The 24356-nt window shown below is 43.7% G+C and overlaps 1 protein-coding gene across 12 annotated transcripts in view; it reads right to left on the minus strand.

Annotated features, from left to right (window-relative positions):
- The window catches only part of opn5 (opsin 5), a 473827-nt gene that overhangs the window by 201579 nt on the left and 247892 nt on the right, over positions 1-24356 (minus strand). For 7 of the 12 annotated variants that reach the window (XM_068024858.1, XM_068024914.1, XM_068024940.1 and 4 more), the window contains exon 1: positions 11302-11388. Coding sequence is in view for 5 of the 12 variants with exons in the window: in XM_068024828.1 (XP_067880929.1) it covers positions 18699-18762 (64 nt within the window). In the remaining 7 variants the exon portion in view is untranslated. Of the gene's footprint in view, positions 1-11301; positions 11389-18698; positions 18763-24356 lie in introns of those variants that run through there. The other 5 variants (XM_068024828.1, XM_068024818.1, XM_068024848.1 and 2 more) reach the window with 1 other exon arrangement.

A 24356-nucleotide genomic window follows, 5' to 3' on the forward strand; every position in this document is an offset into this window, starting at 1 on the left:
GCATACGTTGTCCAGGCCTCGCTGCCGTAGAGCAAGGAACTGAGGACACAGGCCTGATACACTCGGACTTTTGTGTTCCGTGTCAGTGCGCCATTTTCCCACACTCTCTTGGCCAGTCTGAACATAGCAGTGGAAGCCTTACCCATGCGCTTGTTGATTTCTGCATCTAGAGACAGGTTACTGGTGATAGTTGAGCCTAGGTAGGTGAACTCTTGAACCCCTTCCAGAGCGTGGTCGCCAATATTGATGGATGGAGCATTTCTGACATCCTGCCCCATGATGTTCGTTTTCTTGAGGCTGATGGATAGGCCAAATTCATTGCAGGCAGACGCAAACCTGTCGATGAGACTCTGCAGGCATTCTTCAGTGTGAGATGTTAAAGCAGCATCGTCAGCAAAGAGGAGTTCTCTGATGAGGACTTTCCGTACTTTGGACTTCGCTCTTAGACGGGCAAGGTTGAACAACCTGCCCCCTGATCTTGTGTGGAGGAAAATTCCTTCTTCAGAGGATTTGAACGCATGTGAAAGCAGCAGGGAGAAGAAAATCCCAAAAAGTGTGGGTGCGAGAACACAGCCCTGTTTCACACCACTCAGGATAGGAAAGGGCTCTGATGAGGAGCCACCATGTTGAATTGTGCCTTTCATATTGTCATGGAATGAGGTGATGATACTTAGTAGCTTTGGTGGACATCCGATCTTTTCTAGTAGTCTGAAGAGACCACGTCTGCTGACGAGGTCAAAGGCTTTGGTGAGATCAATGAAAGCAATGTAGAGGGGCATCTGTTGTTCACGGCATTTCTCCTGTATCTGACGAAGGGAGAACAGCATGTCAATAGTCGATCTCTCTGCACGAAAGCCACACTGTGCCTCAGGGTAGACGCGCTCGGCCAGCTTCTGGAGCCTGTTCAGAGCGACTCGAGCAAAGACTTTCCCCACTATGCTGAGCAGGGAGATTCCACGGTAGTTGTTGCAGTCACCGCGGTCACCTTTGTTTTTATAGAGGGTGATGATGTTGGCATCGCGCATGTCCTGGGGTACTGCTCCCTCGTCCCAGCACAGGCATAGCAGCTCATGTAGTGCTGAGAGTATAGCAGGCTTGGCACTCTTGATTATTTCAGGGGTAATGCTGTCCTTCCCAGGGGCTTTTCCGCTGGCTAGGGAATCAATGGCATCACTGAGTTCCGATTTGGTTGGCTGTATGTCCAGCTCATCCATGACTGGTAGAGGCTGGGCTGCATTGAGGGCAGTCTCAGTGACAGCATTCTCCCTGGAGTACAGTTCTAGGTAGTGCTCAACCCAGCGGTCCATCTGTTTGCGTTGGTCAGTGATTATGTCCCCCGATTTAGATTTGAGGGGGGTGATCTTCTTGATGGTTGGCCCAAGAGCTCTCTTCATGCCATCATACATTCATCTGATGTTTCCGGTGTCTGAGGCCAGCTGAATATGACTGCATAGGTGTTGCCAGTAGTCGTTTGCGCAACGCCTAGCTGTTCTTTGTGCAGTACTTCTGGCTGCTTTAAGTGCTGCGGATGTTAAATCGCTGGGGGCTTTCTTGTAGTTCAAAAGTGCAATGCGCTTAGCGGCTATGACAGGTTCCAGCTCTTCATTATGAGATTGAAACCAGTCTGCATTTCTCTTCGCACTTTTGCCGTAGGTGGTCAAAGCTGACTCATAGATGGCGTCTCTGATGTGGGCCCACTTGGTCTCAGCATCCCCTGTGGGAGTGTTTTGAAGGGCTGTTACAAGTGAATTTAGAAATTTTTGTAACAGCTGTGGGTGAGAAATTCTGCTCGTGTTGATGCGCGGGTGGCCCTTCTGCTTGGAATGATGCAACTTCTTTGGTCTGAGTCTAACCTTGCTGCACACCAGGGAGTGGTCGGTGTCGCAGTCCGCACTGTGGAAGCTGCGTGTGATTTGAACACTGTTTAAGGCGGCTCGCCTTGTGACAATGAGGTCTAGCTGGTGCCAACGACGTGATCTTGGGTGCCTCCATGAAACCTGGTGACAGGGTTTAGTGTGAAAGAACGAGTTGGTGATGCAGAGGTTATGATAGGTACACAACTCAAGCAGTCTCTGCCCGTTCTCATTCATCCTTCCAACGCCATAGCGTTGTTAGTTTAGAGATACAGCAATGAAACAGGCCCTTCGGCCCACCAAGTCTGTGCTGACCATCAACCACCCATTTATACTAATACTACACTAATCCCATGTTCCCTACCACATCCCCACCTGTCCCTATATTTCCCTACCACCTACCTATACTACAGGCAATTTATAATGGCCAATTTACCTACCAACCTGCAAGTCTTTTGGCTTGTGGGAGGAAACCGGAGCACCCAGAGAAAACCCACGCAGACACAGGCAGAACTTGCAAACTCCACACAGGCAGTACCCAGAATTGAACCCAGGTAGCCGGAGCTGTGAGGCTGCGGTGCTAACCACTGCGCCACTGTGTGGGATCTTGTGGAAGTTTAAGAGATTCATGAAAGTGTGAATGTGATTGTCGAGGATGTTCATTTCAATTAAGAATGTACCCCCAGAATTGGGATTAATAAAAACGTGAATTACACTTCAAATTAAAGATGCTGGTGTGGATTTATTTTGATTAAAATGTACTTGTGCAACTGTGAAAAACACCCGAAAATGTGCTTCACAAAGGACAAGCTGCAGCCTTGAAGCCTTAAAGGTATATTTGCTCAGGTATCTGGTTCAAATTCAATTTGAAATATTCAAAGCACTTTGCTTTAAATAGACTAGAGTTTTTTTTTTAAAAGCTGCTATTGCTTCACACAGTTTAGGAAAAAATTCTAATGCAGTTTGGTTCTTTTTCAATTGGATTGTTTTTTTCATTATGTAAAGTGATGGAATGGTGTGCATCTGGGAACGTTCCACTCTGCATTCTTGCAGAGAAGTTAACCCTATCAGCTTTTTGTTCTATTTAATTCACCACGCAACAATTTTCATATTACTGAGTGTAAATTTATATATCGGCCATTATTAAATTTTAAGTTTCTAAATGAACAGATATGATTGGACAAATTAACCAATTGGGTTCTTGGGCAGTCATAATTTTTTTTTAAAATTCATTCAGGGATGTGGCGTCACTGGCCAGGCCAGCATTTATTGCCCATCTCGACTTGCCCTTGAGGTGGTGGTGGTGAGCTGCCTTCTTGAACCGCTGCAATCCATTTGGGGTAGGTACACCCACAGTGCTGTTAGGAAGGGAGTTCCAGGATTTTGACTCAGCGACAGTGAAGTAACGGCGATATAGTTCCAAGTCAGGATGGTGTGTGACTTGGAGGGGAACTTGCAGGTGGTGGTGTTCCCATGCATTTGCTGCCCTTGTCTTTCTAGTTGATAGAGGTCGTGGGTTTGGAAGGTGCTGTCGATGCAGCCTTGGTGCACTGCTGCAGTGCATCTTGTAGATGGTACACACTGCTGCCACTGTGCATCGGTGGTGGAGGGAGTGAATGTTTGTAGATGGGGTGCCAATCAAGCGGGCTGCTTTGTCCTGGATGGTGTTGAGCTTCTTGACTGTTGTTGGAGCTGCACCCATCCAGGCAAGTGGAGAGTATTCCATCACACTCCTGACTTGTGCCTTGTATTTGGTGGACAGGCTTTGGGCAGTGAGGAGGTGAGTTACTCGCCTCAGGATTCCTTGCCTCTGACCTGCTCTTGTAGCCACAGTATTTATGTGGCTAGTCCAGTTCAGTTTCTGGTCAATGGTGGCCCCTAGAATGTTGATAGCGAGGGATTCAGCGATGGTAATGCTGTAGAATGTCAAAGGGAGATGGTTAGATTCTCTCTTGTTGGAGATGGTCATTGCCTGGCACTTGTGTGGCGCGAATGTTACTTGCCACTTATCAGCCCAAGCCTGGATATTGTCCAGGTCTTGCTGCATTTCTACACGGACTGCTTCAGTATCTGAGGAGTCACGAATGGTGCTGAACATTGTGTAATCATCAGCGAACATCCCCATTTCTGACCTTATGATTGAAGGTAGGTCATTGATGAAGCAGCTGAAGGTTGGGCCTAGGACACTACCCTGAGGAACTCCTGCAGTGATGTCCTGGAGCTCAGATGATTGACCTTCAACAACCACAACCATCTTCCTTTGCGCTAGGTATGACTCCAGCCAGCGGAGGGTTTTCCCCCTGATTCCCATTGACCTCAGTTTTGCTAGGGCTCCTTGATGCCATACTCAGTCAAATGCTGCCTTGATGTCAAGGGTAGTCACTCTCACCTCACCTCTTGAGTTCAGCTCTTTTGTCCATGTTTGGATCAAGGCTGTAATGAGGTCAGGAGCTGAGTGGCCCTGGCGGAACCCAAACTGAGCGTCACTGAGCAAGTTATTGCTAAGCAAGTGCCGCCTGATGGCACTGTTGATGATACCTTCCATCACTTTACTGATGATTGAGAGTAGGCTGATGGGGCGGTATTTGGCGGGGTTGGACTTGTCCTGCTTTTTGTGTACAGGACATAGCTGGGCAATTTTCCACATTGCCGGGTGGATGCCAGTGTTGTAGCTGTATTGGAATAGCTTGGCTAGGGGTGCACAGCAAGTTCTGGAGCACAGGTCTTCAGTACTATTGCCGGAATATTGTCAGGGCCCATAGCTTTTGCAGTATCCAGTGCCTTCAGTCGTTTCTTGATATCATGCGGAGTGAATCAAATTGCCTGAAGTCTGGCATCTGTGATGCTGGGGACTTCAGGAGGAAGCCGAGATAGATCATCAACTCGGCACTTCTGGCTGAAGATTGTTGCAAATGCTTCAGCCTTATCTTTCGCACTGATGAGCTGGGCTCCCCCATCATTGAGGATGGGGATATTTGTGGAGCCACCTCCTCGAGTAAGTTGTTTAATTGTCCATCACCATTCCTGGCTGGAGGTGGCAGGACTGCAGAGGTTAGATCTGATCCGTTCGTTATGGGATCACTTAGCTCTATCTATCGCATGCTCCTTATGCAGTTTGGCACGCAGATAGTCCTGGGTTGTGGCTTCACCAGGTTGACACCTCATTTTGAGGTATGCCTGGTGCTGCTCCTGGCATGCCCTCCTGCACTCTTCATTGAACCAGGGTTGGTCTCCTGGCTTGATGGTAATGGTAGAGTGGGGGATATGCCAGACCATGAGGTTACAGATTGTGGTTGAGTGCAATTCTGCTGCTGCTGATGGCCCACAGCGCCTCATGGATGCCCAGTTTTGCACTGCTAGATCTGTTTGAAATCTATCCCATTTAGCACGGTGGTAGTGCCACACAACACGATGGACGGTATCCTCAATGTGAAGGCGGGACTTCGTCTCCACAAGGACTGTGCGGTGGTCACTCCTACCAATACAGTCATGGACAGAAGCATCTGCGGCAGGCAGATTGGTGAGGACGAGGTCAAGTATGTTTTTCCCTCCTGTTTTTTCCCTCACCACCTGCCGCAGACCCAGTCTAGCAGCTATGTCCTTTAGGACTCAGCCAGCTGGGTGTCCTAGTGCATCAATCGCAAAACGTTAGTATGCAGGTGCAATATGTAATTAGGAAAGCTAATATCATTAATTAACGTGAGGGGAATTGAATACAAAAGTAGGGAGGTTATGCTTCAGCTATACAGGGCATTGGTGAGAACACATCTGGAGTACTGGCTACAGTACTGGTCTCCTTTTTAAGGAATGATGTAAATGTGTTGCAGGCAGTACAGAGAAGGTTTACTAGACTAATACCTGGAATGGGCAGGCTGTCTTACGTGGAAAGATTGGACAGGCTAGGCTTGTATCCACTGGGTTTTAGAAGAATAAGAGACGACTTGATTGAAGCATATAAGATCCTGAGGGGTCCTGATAGGGTGGACATGGAAAGGATGCTTCCCCTTGTGGGAGAATCTCAAACTAGGGGTCACTGTATAAAAATAAGAGAAATAAATGGTTGCCAAAAATAAACAAATCATGTGAATGCCTGGAAGCAAGTGGGTGCATTTAAAGATATCATGAGATTATCAATGGACAGTACAGTTATTCTAGGGCTCATGAATGTGATAGAATTGTGGGATGCCCCACTTATAGGATAGAAGATAGAGACAGGAAACTCACACCACCAAATGGGAACTGGAAAAATCACTGAGGTGCAGCTCTACAGAATATTTCAATCTGGTACTAATGTACACTCTAGTGAAAGGAAGATGTAGATTAGACAGAAAAATTGCTAAGTTTCTCTTGGAGATGTTTGTACCCATGCCTACGAACTGCATTTGATGGATTGTTGGACTAACAGTATTTTGTCAATACTGAATTTTTATCTCCCTCTGCAATGATCCCAATGTCTCAGGTAGGTGGTTCTCGAGTATCAGGGAAGGAAATTGTGGAAGGAAATAAAATTCAGTATTGACAAAAACCTTTAGTCCAACAATCCATCAAATGCAGTTTTCTTAAAAGTTTGTAGGCAAGGATACAAACATCTCCTAGAGAAACTTAGCAGGAGTAGGCCATGGGGCCCTTCGAGCCTGCTCCATCATTCAATAAGTTCATGGCTGAACTGATTACTCCACATTTCCACCTACCCCTGATAACCTTTGACCCCCTTGCTTATCAAGAATCTATCTACCTCTGCCTTAAAAATATTCAAAGACTCTGCTTCCACCGCCTTTTGAGGAAGAGAATTCCAAACACTCACGACCCTCTGAAAGAAACAATTTCACCTTGTCTCTGTCTTAAATGGGCGACTCCTTAGTTTTAAATAGTGACCCCGAGTTCCAGTTTCTCCCACAAGGGGAAACATCCTTACCATATCCACCCTGTCAAGACCCCTCAGGATCTCATATGTTTCAATCAAGTCACCTCTTACTCTTCTAAATTCCAGCAGATACAAGCCTAGCCTGTCCAATCTTTCCTCGTAAGTCGGCGTGCCCATTCCAGGTATTAGTCTAGTAAGCCTTCTCTGTACTGCCTCCAATGCATTTACATCCTTCCTTAAATAAGGAGACCAGTACTGTACACATTACTTCAGATGTGGTCTCATCAATGCCCTGTATAGCTGAAGCAGAACCTCCCTACCTTTGTATTTAATTCCCCTCGTAGTAAAGGATAACATTCCATTAGCTTTTCAAATTAATGCTAATTCTATTAGCTTGCGAAAGGATTAATTAACAATCTTGTTGCGCGGGGTCCCTTGGGGAGGATCGACCATAATATAATAGAATTCTTCATTAAGATGTAGAGTGAAGTAGTTGAATCCGAAACTAGGGTCCTGAATCTAAATAAAGGAAACTACGAAGGTATGATGCGCGAGTTGGCTGTGGTGAATTGGGGAACTTTACTAAAAGGGTTGACGGTGGATAGGCAATGGATAATATTTAAAGAATGTGTGCATGAATTACAACAATTATTCATTCCTGTCTGGCGCAAAAATAAAACCAGAAAGGTGGCTCAATTGTGACTTACAATGGAAATTAGGGATAGTATTAGATCCAAAGAGGAGGCATATAAAATTGTCAGAAAAAGCAGCAAGTCTGAGGATTGGCAGCAGTTTCAAATTCAGCAAAGGAGGACAAAGAGGTTGATTAAGCGGGGGGGGGGGGAAATAGAGTATGAGAGTAAACTTGCAGGAAACATAAAAACTGACTGTAAAAGCGTCTATATATACACGTGGAGAGAAAAAAAAATGAGTGAAGACAAATGTAGGTCCCTTACAGTCAGAAACGAGGGAAATTATAATGGAGAACAAAGAAATGGCAGAACAATTAAACACATACTTTAGTTCTGTCTTCACAAGCGCGGACACAAATAACCTCCCAGAAATGTTACGGAACCAAGGGTCTAATGAGAGGGAGGAACTGAAGTAAATCAGTATTAATAAAAAAAAATAGTGCTAGGGAAATTAATGGGGTTAAGGCTGACAAACCCCCAGGGCCTGAGAATCTACATCCCAGAGCACTAAAGGAAGCGGCCCTGGAAATAGTGGATGTATTGGTGATCATCTTCCAAAATTCTATAGATTCTGGAACAGTTTCCACAGATTGGAGGATGGCAAACGTAACCCCACTATTTAAAAAGGGAGAGAAAAAACAGGGAACTACAGACCAGTTAGCCTTACATCAGTAGTGGGGAAAATGCTAGAGTCTATTATAAAGAATGTGATAGCAGAACACCTGGAAAACAAACGGGATTGGGTAAAGTCAGCATGGGTTTACGAAAGGGAAATCATGTTTAACAAATCTACTGGCGTTTTTTTGAGGATGTAACTAGTCGAATAGATATGGGAGAACCAGTGGATGTGGTGTATCTGGATTTTCAGAAGGCTTTTGATAAGGTCCCACATAAGACGTTAGTGTGCAAAATTAAAGCACATGGGATTGGGGGTAATATACTTGCATGGATTGAGAATTGGTTGACAGACAAGAAACAGAGAGTAGGAAGAAACGGGTCTTTTTCCGGGTGGCAGGCAGTGACTAGTGGGGGACCGCAGGGATCAGTGCTTGGGCCCCAGCTATTCACAATATATATTAATGACTTGCGTGAGGGAACTAAATGTAACATTTCCAAGTTTGCAGACGACACAAAGCTGGGGGGGGGGGGGGGGGGGTGCGGGATTTGAGCTGTGAGGAGGATGCAAAGAGGGTTCAATGTGATTTGGACAAGTTGGATGAGTGGGTAAATGCTTGGCAGATGCAGTATAACGTGGATAAACGTGAGGTTATCCACTTTGTTTGTAAAAACAGAAAGGCAGATTATCTGAATGGTGATAGATTGGGAAAGAGGGAGGTGCATCGAGACCTGGGTGTCCTTGTATACTAGTCGCTGAAAGCAAGCATTCAGGTGCAGCAAGCAGTTAGGAAGGCGAATGGTATGTTGGCCTTCATTGCAAGAGGATTTGAGTACAAGAGCAAGGAAGTTATACAGGGCGTTGGTGAGACCACATGTGGAGTATTGTGTGCAGTTTTGGGCTCCTTATCTGAGGAAGGATGTTCTTGCCATGGAGGGAGTGCAAAGAAGATTTACTAGGCTGATTCCTGGGATGGCAGGATTGACGTATGAGGAGAGATTGGGTCGACTAGGCCTATATTCACCAGAGTTTAGAAAAATGAGAGGGGATCTCATAGAAACCTATAAAATTCTAACAAGACTAGACAGGCTAGATGCAGGGAGGATGTTCCTGACAGCTGGAGCGTACAGAATCAGGGGTCACAGTCTCAGGATACGGGGTATGCCATTTAGAACCGGGATGAGGAGAAATTTCTTCACTCAAGAGGGTGGTGAACCTGTGGAAATCTCTACCGCAGAAGGCAGTGGAGGCCAAGTCATTAAATATATTCAAGAAGGAGACAGATATATTTCTTAATGCCAAAGGGATCAAGGGATATGGGAGAAATCAGGAACAGGGTACTGAATTAGACGATCAGCCATGATCTTTTTTTGAATGGAGGAGCAGGCCCGAAGGGCCAAATGGCCTATTCCTGCTCCTATTTTCTATGTTTCTATGAATCTACCTCCACCACACATACAGGCCCTCCATTCCAGATCATGATGCACTTGCTGCATAATAAAAGGTTTTCCTCATGTCACTGTTGATTCTTTTGCCAATCATCTTAAATCAATGTCCTCTGGTTTTGGATCCTTCGGCCAATGGGAACAGTTGCTCCCCATCTAATCCGTCCAGCCCCCTCATGATGTTGAAAACCTCTAACAAATCTCCTCTTACTCTTCTCTTCCCCAGGAAGAACAGTCACTGCTTCTCCAAGCTGTCTATTTAACTGAAGTTACTGATCCCTGGAACCATTCTCGTGAATCTCTTTGCCCCCTCTCAAATGCCTTCACAATTCTCCCTAAGGTGTGGTGCCCAGAACTGGACACAATACTTCAGTTGAGGTGGAACCAGTGTTTTATACAGGTTTATCATTACTTCCTTGTTTTTGTACTCTGTGCCCCCATTTAAAAAAGCCCAGGATCCCATATGCATTATTAACCACTTTTGCAAACTGCCCTGCAAACTTCAATGATTTGTGCATCTATACCCCAGGTCCCACTGCTCCTGCACCCCTTTAGAATTGTACCCTTTAATTTATATGGTCTCACCTTGTTCTTCCTACCAAAATGAATCACTTCCCACTCTTCTGCATTAAATTTCATCTGCCACTTGTCCACCCATTCCACCAGCCTGTCTATGTCCTCTTGAATCCGATTACCATCTTCTTCACTGTTCACAATGCTTCCAGGTTTTGTATCATCTGCAAATTTTGAAATTGTGCCTTGTATGCCCAAGTCTAACTCCTTAATATATATCAAGAAAAACAGGGGTCCCATCATCAGCCCCCAGGGAACCCCATTATATACGTTCTTCCAGTCTGAAAAACAACCGTTCACAATTACTCTCTGTTTACTGTCACTCAGCCAACTTTGCATCCATGCTGCTACTGCCCCGTTTATTCCATTGGCTCTTACTTTGCTGACAAGTCTGTTAGGTGGCACTTTATCAAATGCTTTTTGGAAATCCATGTACATCACATCAACAACAGTACCCTCATCAACCCTCTGTTACCTCATCAAAAAACTCAAACAAATTAGTTAAATATAATTTGCCCTTAAATTGCTGGCTTTCCTTAATTAATCCACATTTGTCTGAGTGACTATTAATTTTGTCCCTAATTATCGTTTCTAAAAGCTTTCCCACCGCTAAGGTTAAACTGACTGGCCTGTATTATACCAGGCTTATCCTTACACCCCTTTTTGAACAAGGGTGTAACATCTGCAATTCTCCAGTCCTCTGGCACCACCCCTGTATCTAAGAAAGAATATGGCCAGTGCATCTGCAATTCCTACCCTTACATTCTTAAGTATCCTTGGATGCATCTCATTGGTCCTGATGACTTATCAACTTTAAGTACAGCCAGCCTAATATCTCCCATCATTTTGTTGCCCATCCAATGTCCCAACTACCTCCTCTTTCACTATAACTTTGGCAGCATCTTCCTTGGTAAAGGCAGATGCAAAGTACTCATTTATACCTCAGCCATGCCCTCTGCCTCCATGCATAAATCCCCTTTTAGGTCCCCAATTGGCCCCACTCTTCCTTTTATCTCCCTTTTACTATTTAATTACCCATTCAAGACTTTTAGATTCCCTTTTATGCTAGCTGAAAGTCTCTTCTCATACTCTCTCTTTGCTTTTATTTGTTTTTTCACTTCTCCTCCGAACCATCTATATTCAGTCTGGTTCTCAATTGTATTATCCACCTGATATCTGTCACATGCAACCTTTCTCTGCTTCATCTTACTCTCTATCTCTTTTGTCATCCAGGGAGCTCTGGATCTGTTTGCCTTACCTTTCCTTCTGCTGGGAATGCACCTCGATTGTACCCAAGCTATCTCCTCTTTAAAAGCAGCCCATTGTTCAGTTACAGTTTTGCCTTTCGAACTTTGATTCCAATTTACTTGGACCAGAACTGTTCCTACTACATTGACCTTTGCCCTCCTCCAATTAATCATTTTTACTTTGGATTGCTCATTGTCCTTTTTCATAGCTAACCTAAACTATGATGCTATGGTCACTATCCCACTAATTGTTCCCCAACTTAATTCATTTGACCCATCTCATTCCCCAGAACCAGATCCAGCAATGCCTCCTTCCTCTCTGGACTGGAACATGCTGATGTAGAAAATTCTCCTAAACACACATTCGAAATTCTTGCCCCTCTCTGCCTTTTACACTACTACTTTCCCAGGCTATATTAGAATAATTAAGTCCCCCATTATAACTACTCTATATTTTTGCACCTCTCTAATTTCCTTGCAAATTTGTTCCTCAATATCCTTCCGACTAGTTGGTGACCTATAGAATACACCCAGCAATATAATGGCACCTTCATTGTTTCTTAACTCCAATCAAATAGATTCTGTCCTTGACTCCTCTAGGATATCCTATCCCTCGAGCACTGTAGTGTTCTCCTTAATCAATACAGCTACCCCTCCTCCTTTCCTTCCTTCCTTCCCTATCTTTCCTGAACACTTTTTATCCAGGAATATTTAGCATCCAGTTCTGCCCTTTTTTGAGGCTGGTCTCTTATCACCGCAAAATATTTCCACATGGCTACCTGCACCTACAGCTCACCAACCTTATTTACGACACTCCGCGCAGTCATATAAGACCAAGAAACTAATAAAGAAAGGGAAAATAGAATATGAATGCAAGCTGGTGAGAAACATAAATGCAGACCGTTAAAGCTTTTTTAGGTATATGAAAAGGAAAAGATTAGCAAGGACAAATGTGGGTCCATTACAGGCGGAGACAGGTGAATTTGTGGTGGAGAATGGGGAAATGGCAGAGACTAAACAATTACTTTGTGTCTGTCTTCACGGAGGAAGAAATAAAAAAAAATCTCCCAGAAATACAAGGCAATCAAGGGACTTGTTAAAATGAGGAACTGAAAGTAATTAGCAACAATGAAGAGGTAGTACTCAAAAAATTAATTGGATTGAAAGTTGATAAATCCCCTGGACCAGATGAGTTATATCCCAGATTATTGAAGGATGCGGCTAGAAAGATAGTGGATACATTGGTGGTTATCTTTCAAAATTCTATAGATTCTGGAAGGGTTCCTGCAGACTGGAAAGTAGCAAATGTAATCCTACTATTTAAGGAGGGAACGAGAGAGAAAAGGGGGTACAACAGACCTGTTAGTTTGACGTCAGTAGTAGGAAAATGTTAGAAATGTTAAATAAATAAATAAAAATAAAAAATCTATTATAAAGGGTGAGATAGCTGGACACCTGGAAAATAATGATATGATTGGGCAGAGTCAACATGGATTTATGGAAGGGAAATCGTGTTTGACAAACCTGTTTAATTTTTTGGGGGATATTACTTGTAGCATGCAGAAGAACCAGTGGAAGTGGTGTATTTGGATTTTTGGAAGGCTTTTGATAAGAACCCACATAGGAAGTTAGTAAACAAAATTAGAGCAAATGGGAATGGGGGTAATATACTGCTATGCATCGAGAATTGGTTAAGAGACAGAAAGCACAGAGTCGGAATAAATGGGTCATTCTCAGGATGGCAGGCTGTTGCTAGTGGGGAACCACAAGGATCAGTGCTTGCGCCACAGCTGTTCACAATCTACATAAATGATTTGGATGTGGGGACCAAATGTAATATTTCCAAAGTTGTGAGGAGGATGCAAGGAGGCTTCAAGGGGATTTGAACAGGCTAAGTGAATGGGCAAGAATGTGGCAGATGGAATAAGTGTGAAAAGAACCACTTTGGCAGAAAAACAGAAAGGTGGAGTATTTCTTAAATGGAGAGAGGTTGGGAAGTGTTGATGTCCAAAGGGACCTGGGTGTCCTTGTTCATGAGTCACTAAAAGCTAGCATGCAGCTGCAGCAAGCAATTCGGAAGGCAAATTGTTTGTTGGCCTTCATTGCAAGGGGATCTGAGTACAGCAGTAAAGATGTCTTGCTGTAATTGTATTAAGTATTGGTGAGAGTGCACCTGGAGTATTTTGTACAGTTTTGGTCTCTTCATCGAAGGAAGGATATACTTGACATAGAGGGAGTGCAACGGAGGTTCACCAGACTAATCCCTGGGATGGCAGGATTGTCTTATGAGGAGAGATTGCAGAAACTGGGCCTGTATTCTCTACAGTTTCAAAGAATGAGAGGTGATCTCATTGAAACCTACAAAATTCTTACAGGGCATGACTGGGAAGATCTGGATAGGATATTTCCTCCATCTGGCAAGTCTAGAACCAGGGGACACAGTCTCAGAATAAGGGGCAGGCCATTTAAGACTGAAATGAGGAGGAATTTCTTTACTCAAAGGTGGGGAATCCATGGAATTCTCTACCCCAGAGAGCTATGGAAGCTCAATCGTTGAGCATGTTCAAGACAGAAAGCATTAGATTTCTGGATACTAATGACATCAAGGGATATGTGGATAGTGGGGAAAACTGCTGTAGAGGTTGATGATCAGCCATGATCTGATTGAATGGCACAGCAGGCTAGGTGGGCCGAATGGCCTACTCCTGCTCCTATTTCCTATGTGCCTATATACATGCATAGTAAGTTTAATTAAGACCTTATTACATTTCCTCTTACACTGACTCCACCTAATGCCTTACTATTTCCTACTCTACTGCTATCAGTCTCTCCCAATTCTCTGCGCACCTTGGTATTTCTCTGTAAGTTTACTTCCTGGTTCCCACACCCCTGCCAAGCTAGTTTAAACCCTCACGCAAGGACGTTGGTCCCAGCTTTGTTTAGGTGCAACCTGTCCGGCTTGTGCAGGTCCCAGCTCCCTCAAAATCTATCCCAATTTCCCAGGAATCTGAAGCCCTCCCTCCTGCACCATCTCTCCAGCCACACATTCATCTGCTCTATTCTTCTACTTCTATACTCATTTCCGAGTGGTACTAGGAGTAACCCTGAGATTACCACCTTTGAGATCCTGTTTGCTAGTTTCTTTCTGAGCTCCCTAAACTCTGCCTGCGAGAGCTCATCCCTCTTTCTACCTCTGTCACTGGTACCAATATGGACCACAACTACTGGCTGTTCACCCTCCACCCTCAGAGTGCTCTGCAGCTGTTCTATGACATCCTTGATCCTGACACCAAGGAGGTAACATACCAGCCTGGATTCTTGTCTCTGGTCATAGAAATGCTTGCCTGTTCCCCTAACTAAATAATCCCGATCATGATTGCTTTTCCAATCTTCCTCCTGCACCCTTTGTCCAGCTGAGCCAGCTGTGGTGTTGTTGTCAATACTCTGGCTGCATACCTCAGAGCAACTATCATTCACACCAGTATTCAGAACAGAAAACTGGTTTGTGAGTGAGATGCACTCAGAGGACTCCTGCACTACCTGCCTGGCTCTTCTTGACAGCCTGGTGGCCACCCATTCCCTCTCTCCCTGCATACTCTTAAGCTACGGGGTGACCACATCTATAATCGTGCTAGCCATGAACAACTCAGCCTCGAGAGTGCACTACATTGATGCCAACTTCTGCTCAAGCTCCTCAAAGATTGTTGATAATTAAAGCACACGAATTGAAGGGTGTGGGGCAACTTTCTCTAAGTTGTGTGTCTTGGCAGCAACCCAAAAGTCCCCACGTAGACAGCGCGCAAGCTCGTCCCTTTAAATTACCATGCAGAGATGGCCATTGCCACGCAAAAGAATTTAAAAGGGACTGCATACCTAAAAAAATTGTCGACACACTCAGGAGAAAGAAAAAAATGACACGGAACGTTGGTGAGACACAGTTTGGACAGTTAAGGGATGTTTTTCAGACTGGAGCATTGTAAACAGTGGTAACTCCCAGGGTTCAGTGTTGGGATCAATGCATACATAAAATAAATGATCAAGGCTTGGTTAGAAGGAGCACATCAACATTTTCAGACAGCACAAAGACAAGGAGCAAAATTAAATGTGAGCAGCACCCTAACCGACTTCAGGTTGTACAGATTAGATTAGATAAATAAATGCCAAATGAAATTTGGGAGAGAAATGAGAGGTATAATATTTTGAGACTATGAGTAAGAACAAATATATATGAAACTGATAAACTTTAAAATGATTTGAGCTAGAGAGGATTAGGAGTTCAGAAACTAAAGTCTTTAAAAATGGCAGGATATGTTAATAAAGCTGTACAAAAATAAATGGTACCCCAGGACTTATAAATGGGGGTTTAGAATACAAAAACAATGTAAACCTATACAAATCATTGGTTGGACCAGGAGTCCCCAAAGTGTGGCCCACAGGCCAAATGTGGTCCAATTAATTTTTCTGACCAGCCCCACGCCAAATGCTTTAAAAAAAAAAATCGACCGCATAGATCAATTTAACAAGCATTAAGGTACGGCCTGTGGAAATGGGTATAAATCTGACCATGCACAACAGAAAAAACGCAAGCCCATGACGCATTGATGTCTCTCTACGCTAATTGGTTCAATTGTAAAGTGCACAACTATTGAGGCCGGCCAAAGACAAGTAGTGAATAAGCCTATTAAACAGAATGCATTGCAACAGTTCCCACTCTACATCAGACTTCAATATTTTTGTTGTCGTCATTTTAAAGTACCACATGATTAAGCCATCATGTCAAAGAAACGAAAGATTGATGCAGAATGTTGCAAATTTTAATGAAGAGTGGACAGATGAATATTTTTGTGTCCCTCACATAGATAAAATTATTTGCTTGATATGCCAAGAAAACATCGTGGTTTACACAGAATATAACATTAGAAGGCATTACGAGACAAAACACCAGGACACGTTCTCTGAATATACGGGTGAACGCAAGGAGGAAAAATTTGAGCAGTTGAAAAAAATCCCTCGCAGGCCAGCAAAACCTCTTCAAAAGGAAATTTGAGGAAAACGTTGCCTCTGTTACAGCCAGCTACCAAGTGTCTCAGAAAATAGCAGCGGGCAGCAAGCTTTTTACAGAGGGAGAGTTTATCAAGCAGTGCATGCTACAAGTAGTCGAGGAAATATGCCCAGAAAAGCGAGACCTCTTCGAAGCGGTGAGTCTGTCAGCTAGGACAGTTACTAGAAGAGTAGAGGACGTAGGTGATGCCCTGTTGACACAATTACATGGTTATGGCCAAAATTTTGATGTTTTTCTATTGCTTTGGCCGAGAGCAATGACATTGTTGACACAGATCCGTTGCTTGTATTCATTCGCGGCATTGATGAATCGTTCAACATTACTGAGGAACTGGCAGGGCTGCATAGTATGAAAGACATTACTACAGGGGCAGACATTTTTACAAACGTTTGCAGAACACTCGAGCGTCTGGATTTAAAGTGGGAAAATCTGAAGTGTGTTACCACTGACGGGGCAAGGAACATGACGGGGAAAAATGTTGGGTTGACGGGTAGAATTAACAGCCACTTAGAATCAACGGGCATAGCAAAACCAATTGGATTACACTGCATTATCCATCAACAGTCACTTTGTGGAAAGACACGACATCAATGAGGTTATGAAAGCCGTAGTGTCAACGTTAAATTTCATCCGCTCTCGTGCACTCAACCAGACAATTCCAAAGTTATTTGGAAGAAACTGATGCACTGTACAGCGAGCGACGTTCTCTACCACTGTGACATTCAGTGGCTCAGTCGCAGCAGAGTGCTCAGAAGATTTTTGGAGCTGCGCACCGAAATCGACACATTCATGACTGAAAAAGGCAAGCCTGTGAAAGAACGTTTTGAAAGCCAGTGGCTATGGAAACTCGCTTTTCTAACCAATCTGACTCAGCACATAAATGATCTCAACATTAAATTGCAGGGCAAAGGGAAGCTATTCTGCGATTTATATAGCTATGTGAAAAGGGTTCGAGATGAAGCTGCAGCTGCTTAGAAAGCAGGCCATAGGAGAGGCAAACTCGACCATTTTCCAGCTTGTGCAACTCTCAAACAGAGTCAAACTCTGGAAACGAAATTTCCAAGGGACATGGCAGTGCAAAAGGTTGCACTGCTACAAGAGCAGTTTTCCGAGAGATTCCAAGATTTCCATGATGCTGTCAGTGTTGATTCAGCACCAGAATCTCTACAAATGGAACTCATTGATCTCCAGACAAACAATGCTTTGAAGGACAAGTACAATGAAGGTGATTTGATCGCAGTCTACAAGCAACTCCCAAGTGACAATTTTTCATGTCTGAAAAAAATTGCGCAGGGCTTCATTTCTATGTTTGGCAGTATGTACATTTGTGAACAGACATTTTCATGGGTGAGGATTGCCAAATCAAGGTTCAGATCAAGACTATCCAACAATCATCTGCATTAAATTAGAGCACTTTTCATTACAGCACAGAAGATGAAAAGAAGATCTGATAGGTGTTAAAAATTAAGAATTTTAATAGCATAAACTGTGTCAGTAACTAGAGGGCATCAATTTAATTTCTCACAAATGAAGATTGAATGGTTAGGAGAACTGTATTGTTTTACGTGAAGAGTTGTTGGAACACTGAATGCCACCAACAGTGATGGAAGTAGACGCAATAATAGCTTTTAAAAGGGAAGTGGAATTACAATTAAAAAGAAAAATTCAATAAGGAATGACATCAAGTGGATTTGTTTTTAAAGAGCTGGAATAGGCACAATGGGCTGAACTGCGTCCTTCTATGCTGCAAAATTCTATATAATTTCAAACTAAATGCTGAGCTTATAAATAAACTGGCTTAACTGTGTTTTGGGCCAGTTTTGACCAAAGGAAGAATGTCTTGAATTTATATAGCACCTCTCATGATCTCAGGATGCTCCAAAGTGCTTCAGCCAATGAAGGACCTTTGAAGTGTAATCACTATGTAGGAACTGCAGCAGACAATTTCTGCACAGCAAAGTCCCACAAACAGCAATGTGAACATGACCAGACAACGTGTCTTTGTGATGTTGCTTGAGGGGTAAATATTGGCCAGGACACCGGGGAGAACTCCCTTGCTCTTTGAATAGTGCCACGGTATCTTTATGTCTGCTTGCGAGGCCAGGAGGGGCCTCGGTTAGTGTCTCATCTGAAAGATGGTGTGGCACTTGTATGTATGTATGTATGTATTCTTCAGTACTGCACTACAGTGGCAGCCTAGATTTTGTGCTCAAATCTCCAAAGTGGGGCTTGAACCCACAATCTTCAGACTTTGAGATGAGTGTTCCACCGACTAATTTAGCTCATTTACTCAGCAACAACAGAGGCTTCCCTATTAACTGTGCACAGTGCAGTTTTCACTCTTACCTGTAAGGCAGTGCGTTGTTTCTTCTCTTCTTCAAAGTCACTCCTTAGTTCAGTTAGTTCTTTCCTGTGGACAATAGATGTAAATCTTATTACTTTGGAATGCAGCATTACAATCAGAACATCTTGTTTGTTCCACGTCAGTTCAGTCACACTGTTTAAATGGAAATTCCAACACACCAGAGTAAGAAATAGTAAGGCATTAGGTAAGGTCAGAGTAAGAGGGAATGCAATAAGGTCCAAATTAGGGTTACGATGTGTCTATGTGAATGCACATTGTGTGGTAAATATGGTGGTGAGCTGCAGCCACATGGAAATATGATGTTGTGGAGACCTAGCTCAATGAACGACAGGACTGGGTACCAAATATTCCTGGATACAATGTTCAGGAGAGAAAGGGGAGGAAAGAAAGGAGATGGGGTGACAGTATTGATCAAGGAGAACATTACAGTGCTGGAGAGCGAGAATGTCCTGGAGGGGTTAAGGGCAGAATCGATTTGGTTAAAGCTAAAAAATAATAGAGGGACCATTACACTACTGGGTGTATTCTTCTGGCCATCAACTAGTGAGAAAGATATAGAAGAACAGATCTGCAAGGAAATTACAGAGAGGTGCAAAACCATACAGTAGTTAAAGGATGAATTTTAATTATCCTAATATAGACTGGGATAACAGTAGTGTAAAGGGCAGAGAGGGAGAAGAGCTTCTGAAGTGTGTCAGGAGAATTTTCCGGATCGTGGTTTTTGGCCCAATGAGGAAGGATGCATTGCTGGATCTGGTTCTGGGGAATAAGGTAGGTCAAGTGGATCAAATGGCAATAGGGAAATATTTAGGGGACAGTGATCACAGCATCATAAGGCTTAGGTTAGCTATGGAAAAGGACAAGGAGAAATCCACAGTAAAAATAATTAATTGGGAGAGGGACAATTTCAGTGGGGTGGGAACGGATCTGGCCCACGTAAATTGGAATCAAAGATTGGGAGGGGAAACTGTAACGGAACAATGGACTGCCCTCAAAGAGGCGATGGGACAGGTACAATTGAGGTACGTTCCCATGAAGAGGAAAGATAGGACAAAGAAAGCCAGAGCTTCAGGATGATGAAAGAGATGGGAAGTAAGATGAAGTAGAAAAAGATGCATATGGCAGATATCAGGTTGATAATACAAGTGAGAACCAGGCTGAATATAGGAAGTTCAGAGGGGAAGTGAAATAAGAGCAGCAGCAAAGACAGAACATGAGGAGACTGGCAGTTAACATAAAAAGGAATCCCAAAAGGGGATTTGCACATGATGGAGAGGGCATGGCTGAGGTACTAAACGAGTACTTGGCATCTGTCTTTACCAAGAAGATGCTAAAGTCAGTGAAAGAGGAGGTAGTTGAGGCATTGGATGGGTTAAAACTTGATAAAGAGGAGGTATTTGAAAGACTGGCTGGAGTAAAATGTATAAGTCACCAGGACTGGATCAGATGCATCTGAGGATACTGAGGGAAACAAGGATGCAAATTGTGGAGGCACTGGCCATCATCTTCCAATCCTCCTTAGGGGTGGTGCCAGAGAACAGGAAAATTGCAAATGTTACACCCTTGTTCAAAAAATGGTGTAAGGATATATCCAGTAACTGCAGGCCAGACAATCTGACGTCAGTGGGAAAGCTTTTAGAGCAATAATCTGGGACAAAATTAACAGTCACTTGGACAAATGTGGATTAATTAAGGATAGCCAGCATGGATTTGTTAATGGAAAATTGTGTTTAACAAACTTGATTTGAGTTTCTTGATGAGGTAACAGAGAGTGTTGATGTGGTGTACATGGACTTCTAAAAGGTGTTTGCTTGTCAGCAGAGTTGAAGCCCATGGAATAAATGGAACAGTGGCAGCATTGATACAAAATTGGCTGAGTGACAGGAAACAGAGTAGTTGTGAACTGTTGTTTTTCAGACTGGAAGGTATATTGTGGGGTTCCCCAGAGTTCGGCATTAGGACCACTGCTTCTTTTTGATCTATATTAATGACCTAGACTATGTGCACAGGGTGCAATTTCAAAATTTGCATCTGAGACAAACCTTGGAAGTATTGTGAACTGTGAGGAGGATAGTGATAGACTTCAAGAGGACACAGGCAGGCTGGTAGAACAGTCAAGCACATGGCAGATGAAATTTAATGAAGAGAAATGTGAAGTGACACATTCTGATAGGAAGAACAAGGAATGCAACATAAAATAAAAGATACAATTCTGAAAGAGGTGCAGGAGAAAAGGGACCTGGTTTGGGGGTTAGGGGAGATTGTACACAAATTGTTGAAGGTTACAGAGCAGGTTGAGAAAGCATTTAAGGCATTGGGGATCCTCAATTTTAGCAATAAAGGTATGGAGTACAAAAGCAAGGAAGTTATGGTGGACCTTTATAAAACACTGGCTCAGCTTCAACTAGAGTATCGTGGGCACCACACTTTAGGAAGGATGTGAAGGCATTAGAGAGGGTGCAGAATAGATTTACAAGAATGGTTTCAGGACTTCAGTTACATGGATAGATTGGAGAAGCTGGGGCTATTCCCCTTACAGAAGAAAAAGTCGAGAGGTTTGTTAGAGGTTTTCAAAATCATGAGAGGTATGGTCAGATAGATAGGGAGAAACTGTTCCCATTGGCCAAAGAATCCAAAAATAGAGGTCATTGATTTACGCTGAATGGCTCAAAGACGGCATGAAGAAAAAATTTACGTAGAGAGTGGTTAGGATCTGGAATGCACTGCCTGAAAGTGTGGTGATGGCAGATTCCATTGCAGCTTTCAAAAGGGAATTGGATAATTATCTGAAGAGAAAACAATTTGCAGGGCTGCAGGGCAAGGGATGGGGGAGTGGGACGAGCTGAGTTGTTCTTGCAGAGCACCAACAGGGACATGAAGGGACGAACTGCCTCCTTCTGTGCTGCAACTATTCTACCACTATGACTTTCATCTGATTAGGTCAAACTTCGCGTTAATAAAAAAGACCAGCAAAAATCACAGCTCAACATATTAACAAATAAGAAGCAATCAAAAATAAAAGCCCTCAATCATGAAGTTCACAAAAACTACAAATCAAAAAACAGCTGATCCGACATAGTTACAAATAAAAGTTGAACCAAATCAATCCAATTACAAAGTCAAGGTGTGTTGAGTTACCAGGTTGCATTTTCTCCCAGTTGTAAACATACAGATTAAAAGGAAAATTTGTAACAGAAAAAAAATCCATAAAACATTAACCAATTCCACATGCATCAATTACTGTAGGATGCTGTAAATCCCAGAAATTATCTCAATAGTGCACTACACTATCCTATGCTTGAGGGAGAATTTGGCTGCACTGTGAGTTATTTGCTTGGGCATTACTCAGGAGCTTTCTGTATACATATATCTTGGTTCTTCCTCTTGGTCTAATGTCCCAAGTTAATCACAAGGAACACTTTTCACTTTGGATGCACAATTTTGCATCGCTTCTGCATAAAATGAACTTTCACATAGCATTTTGTGTTTATTCGTTCCTAGGATAGGAGCATCGCTGGCAATGCCAGCATTTATTGCCCATCCATAATTGCCCTTGAGAAGGTGGTGAGGATCCACCTTCTTAAACCACTGCAGTCCATGTGGTGTAGTTACACCCACTGCTATTAGGGAGGGAGTTTCAGGATTTTGACCCAGCAACAGTGAATGAATGACAATATAGTTCAAAGTCAGGATGGTGCGTGGCTTGGAGTGGATCTTGCAAGTGATGGTGTTCTCATCTGTCTGCTGCCCTATTCTTCTAGGTGGTAGAGGTCACAGATTTGGAAGGTGGTGTTGAAGAAGCCTTGGCGAGTTGCTACAGTGTATCTTGTAGATGGTACACGCTGCTGCCACTCGGTGCCGGTGGTGGAGGGATTGAATGCTTAAAGTGGTGAATGGGGCACTGATCAAAGTGGGCTGCTTTGTCTTGGATGGTGTCGAACTTCTTGAGCGTGTTGGAGCTGCACTCATCCAGGCAAGTGGAGAGTATTCCATCACACTCCTGACTTGTGCCTTGTAGATGGTGGACAGGGTTTGGGGAGTGAAGAGGTGAGTTACTCACTGCAGAATTCCCAGCCTTTGAACTGCTCTTATAGCCACAGTACTTATATGGCTGGTCCAGTTAAGTTTCTGATCAATGGTAACCCCCAGGATATTGACTGTGGGGGATTCAGTGATGGTAATGCCATTGAATGTCAAGGGGACATGGTTAGATTCTCTCTTGTTGATGGCCATTGCCTGGCACTTGTGTAGCACGAATGTTACTTGCCACTAATCAGCCCAAGCCTGGGTGTTGTCCAGGTCTTTCTGCATGTGGGCACGGACTGCTTCAGTATCTGAGGGATTGCGAATGCTACTGAATACTGTACAATCAGCGAACATGCCCACTTCTGACCTTATTTTGGACTGAAGGTCAATGATAATGCAATTGAAGATGGTTGGGCCTGGAACACTGCCCTGAGGAATGCCTGCAGTGATTGACCTCCAACAACCATCTTCCTTTGTGCATAGGCATGCCAACATCTGCACTTGTAATCTCTACCCCATTACAATGCAGTGATAGAAAAGTTTGGATGGCTCTGGGGTAACTGAAGTTTTTGCACAAAAGCTTCAAAACTTTCCTGCTCCATCTGAAGTAAATAACATGCATCCAAGGAAAATGCTGCCTAGTTTTCTACCACCTCCTTAGGGCAGCTAGGATGGGTCACAAATGCAGCCAAATCCCAGGGACAAATAAACAAAGAACAAAGAACAAAGATAATTACAGCACAGGAACAGGCCCTTCGGCCCTCCAAGCCTGCGCCGATCCAGATCCTCTCTCTAAACATGTCGCCTATTTTCTAAGGTTCTGTATCTCTTTTCTTTCTGCCCATTCATGTATCTGTCTAAATACATCTTAAAAGACTTCATCGTGCCCGCATCTACCACCTCCGCTGGCAATGCGTTCCAGGTGCCCACCACCCTCTGCGTAAAGAACTTTCCACGCATATCCCCCCTAAACTTTTCCCCTCTCACTTTGAACTCGTGACCCCTAGTAATTGAATCCCCCACTCTGGGGAAAAAGCTTCTTGCTATCCACCCTGTCTATACCTCTCATGATTTTGTACAACTCAATCAGGTCCCCCCCTCAACCTCCGTCTTTCTAATGAAAATAATCCTAATCTACTCAACCTCTCTTCATAGCTAGCGCCCTCCATACCAGGCAACATCCTGGTGAACCTCCTCTGCACCCTCTCCAAAGCATCCACATCCTTTTGATAATGTGGCGACCAGAACTGGACGCAGTATTCCAAATGTGGCCGAACCAAAGTCCTATACAACTGTAACATGACCTGCCAACTCTTGTACTCAATGCCCCGTCCGATGAAGGAAAGCATGCCGTATGCCTTCTTGACCACTCTATTTACCCGCGTTGCCACCTTCAGGGAACAGTGGACCTGAACACCCAAATCTCTCTGGACATCAATTTTCCCCAGGACTTTTCCATTTATTGTATAGTTCACTCTTGAATTGGATCTTCCAAAATGCATCACCTCGCATTTGCCCGGATTGAACTCCATCTGCCATTTCTCTGCCCAACTCTCCAATCTATCTATATTCTGCTGTATTCTCTGACAGTCCCCTTCACTATCTGCTACTCC

This window comes from Heterodontus francisci, chromosome 3 (genome assembly GCF_036365525.1).
Source record: "Heterodontus francisci isolate sHetFra1 chromosome 3, sHetFra1.hap1, whole genome shotgun sequence".
Lineage (NCBI taxonomy): Eukaryota > Metazoa > Chordata > Chondrichthyes > Heterodontiformes > Heterodontidae > Heterodontus > Heterodontus francisci.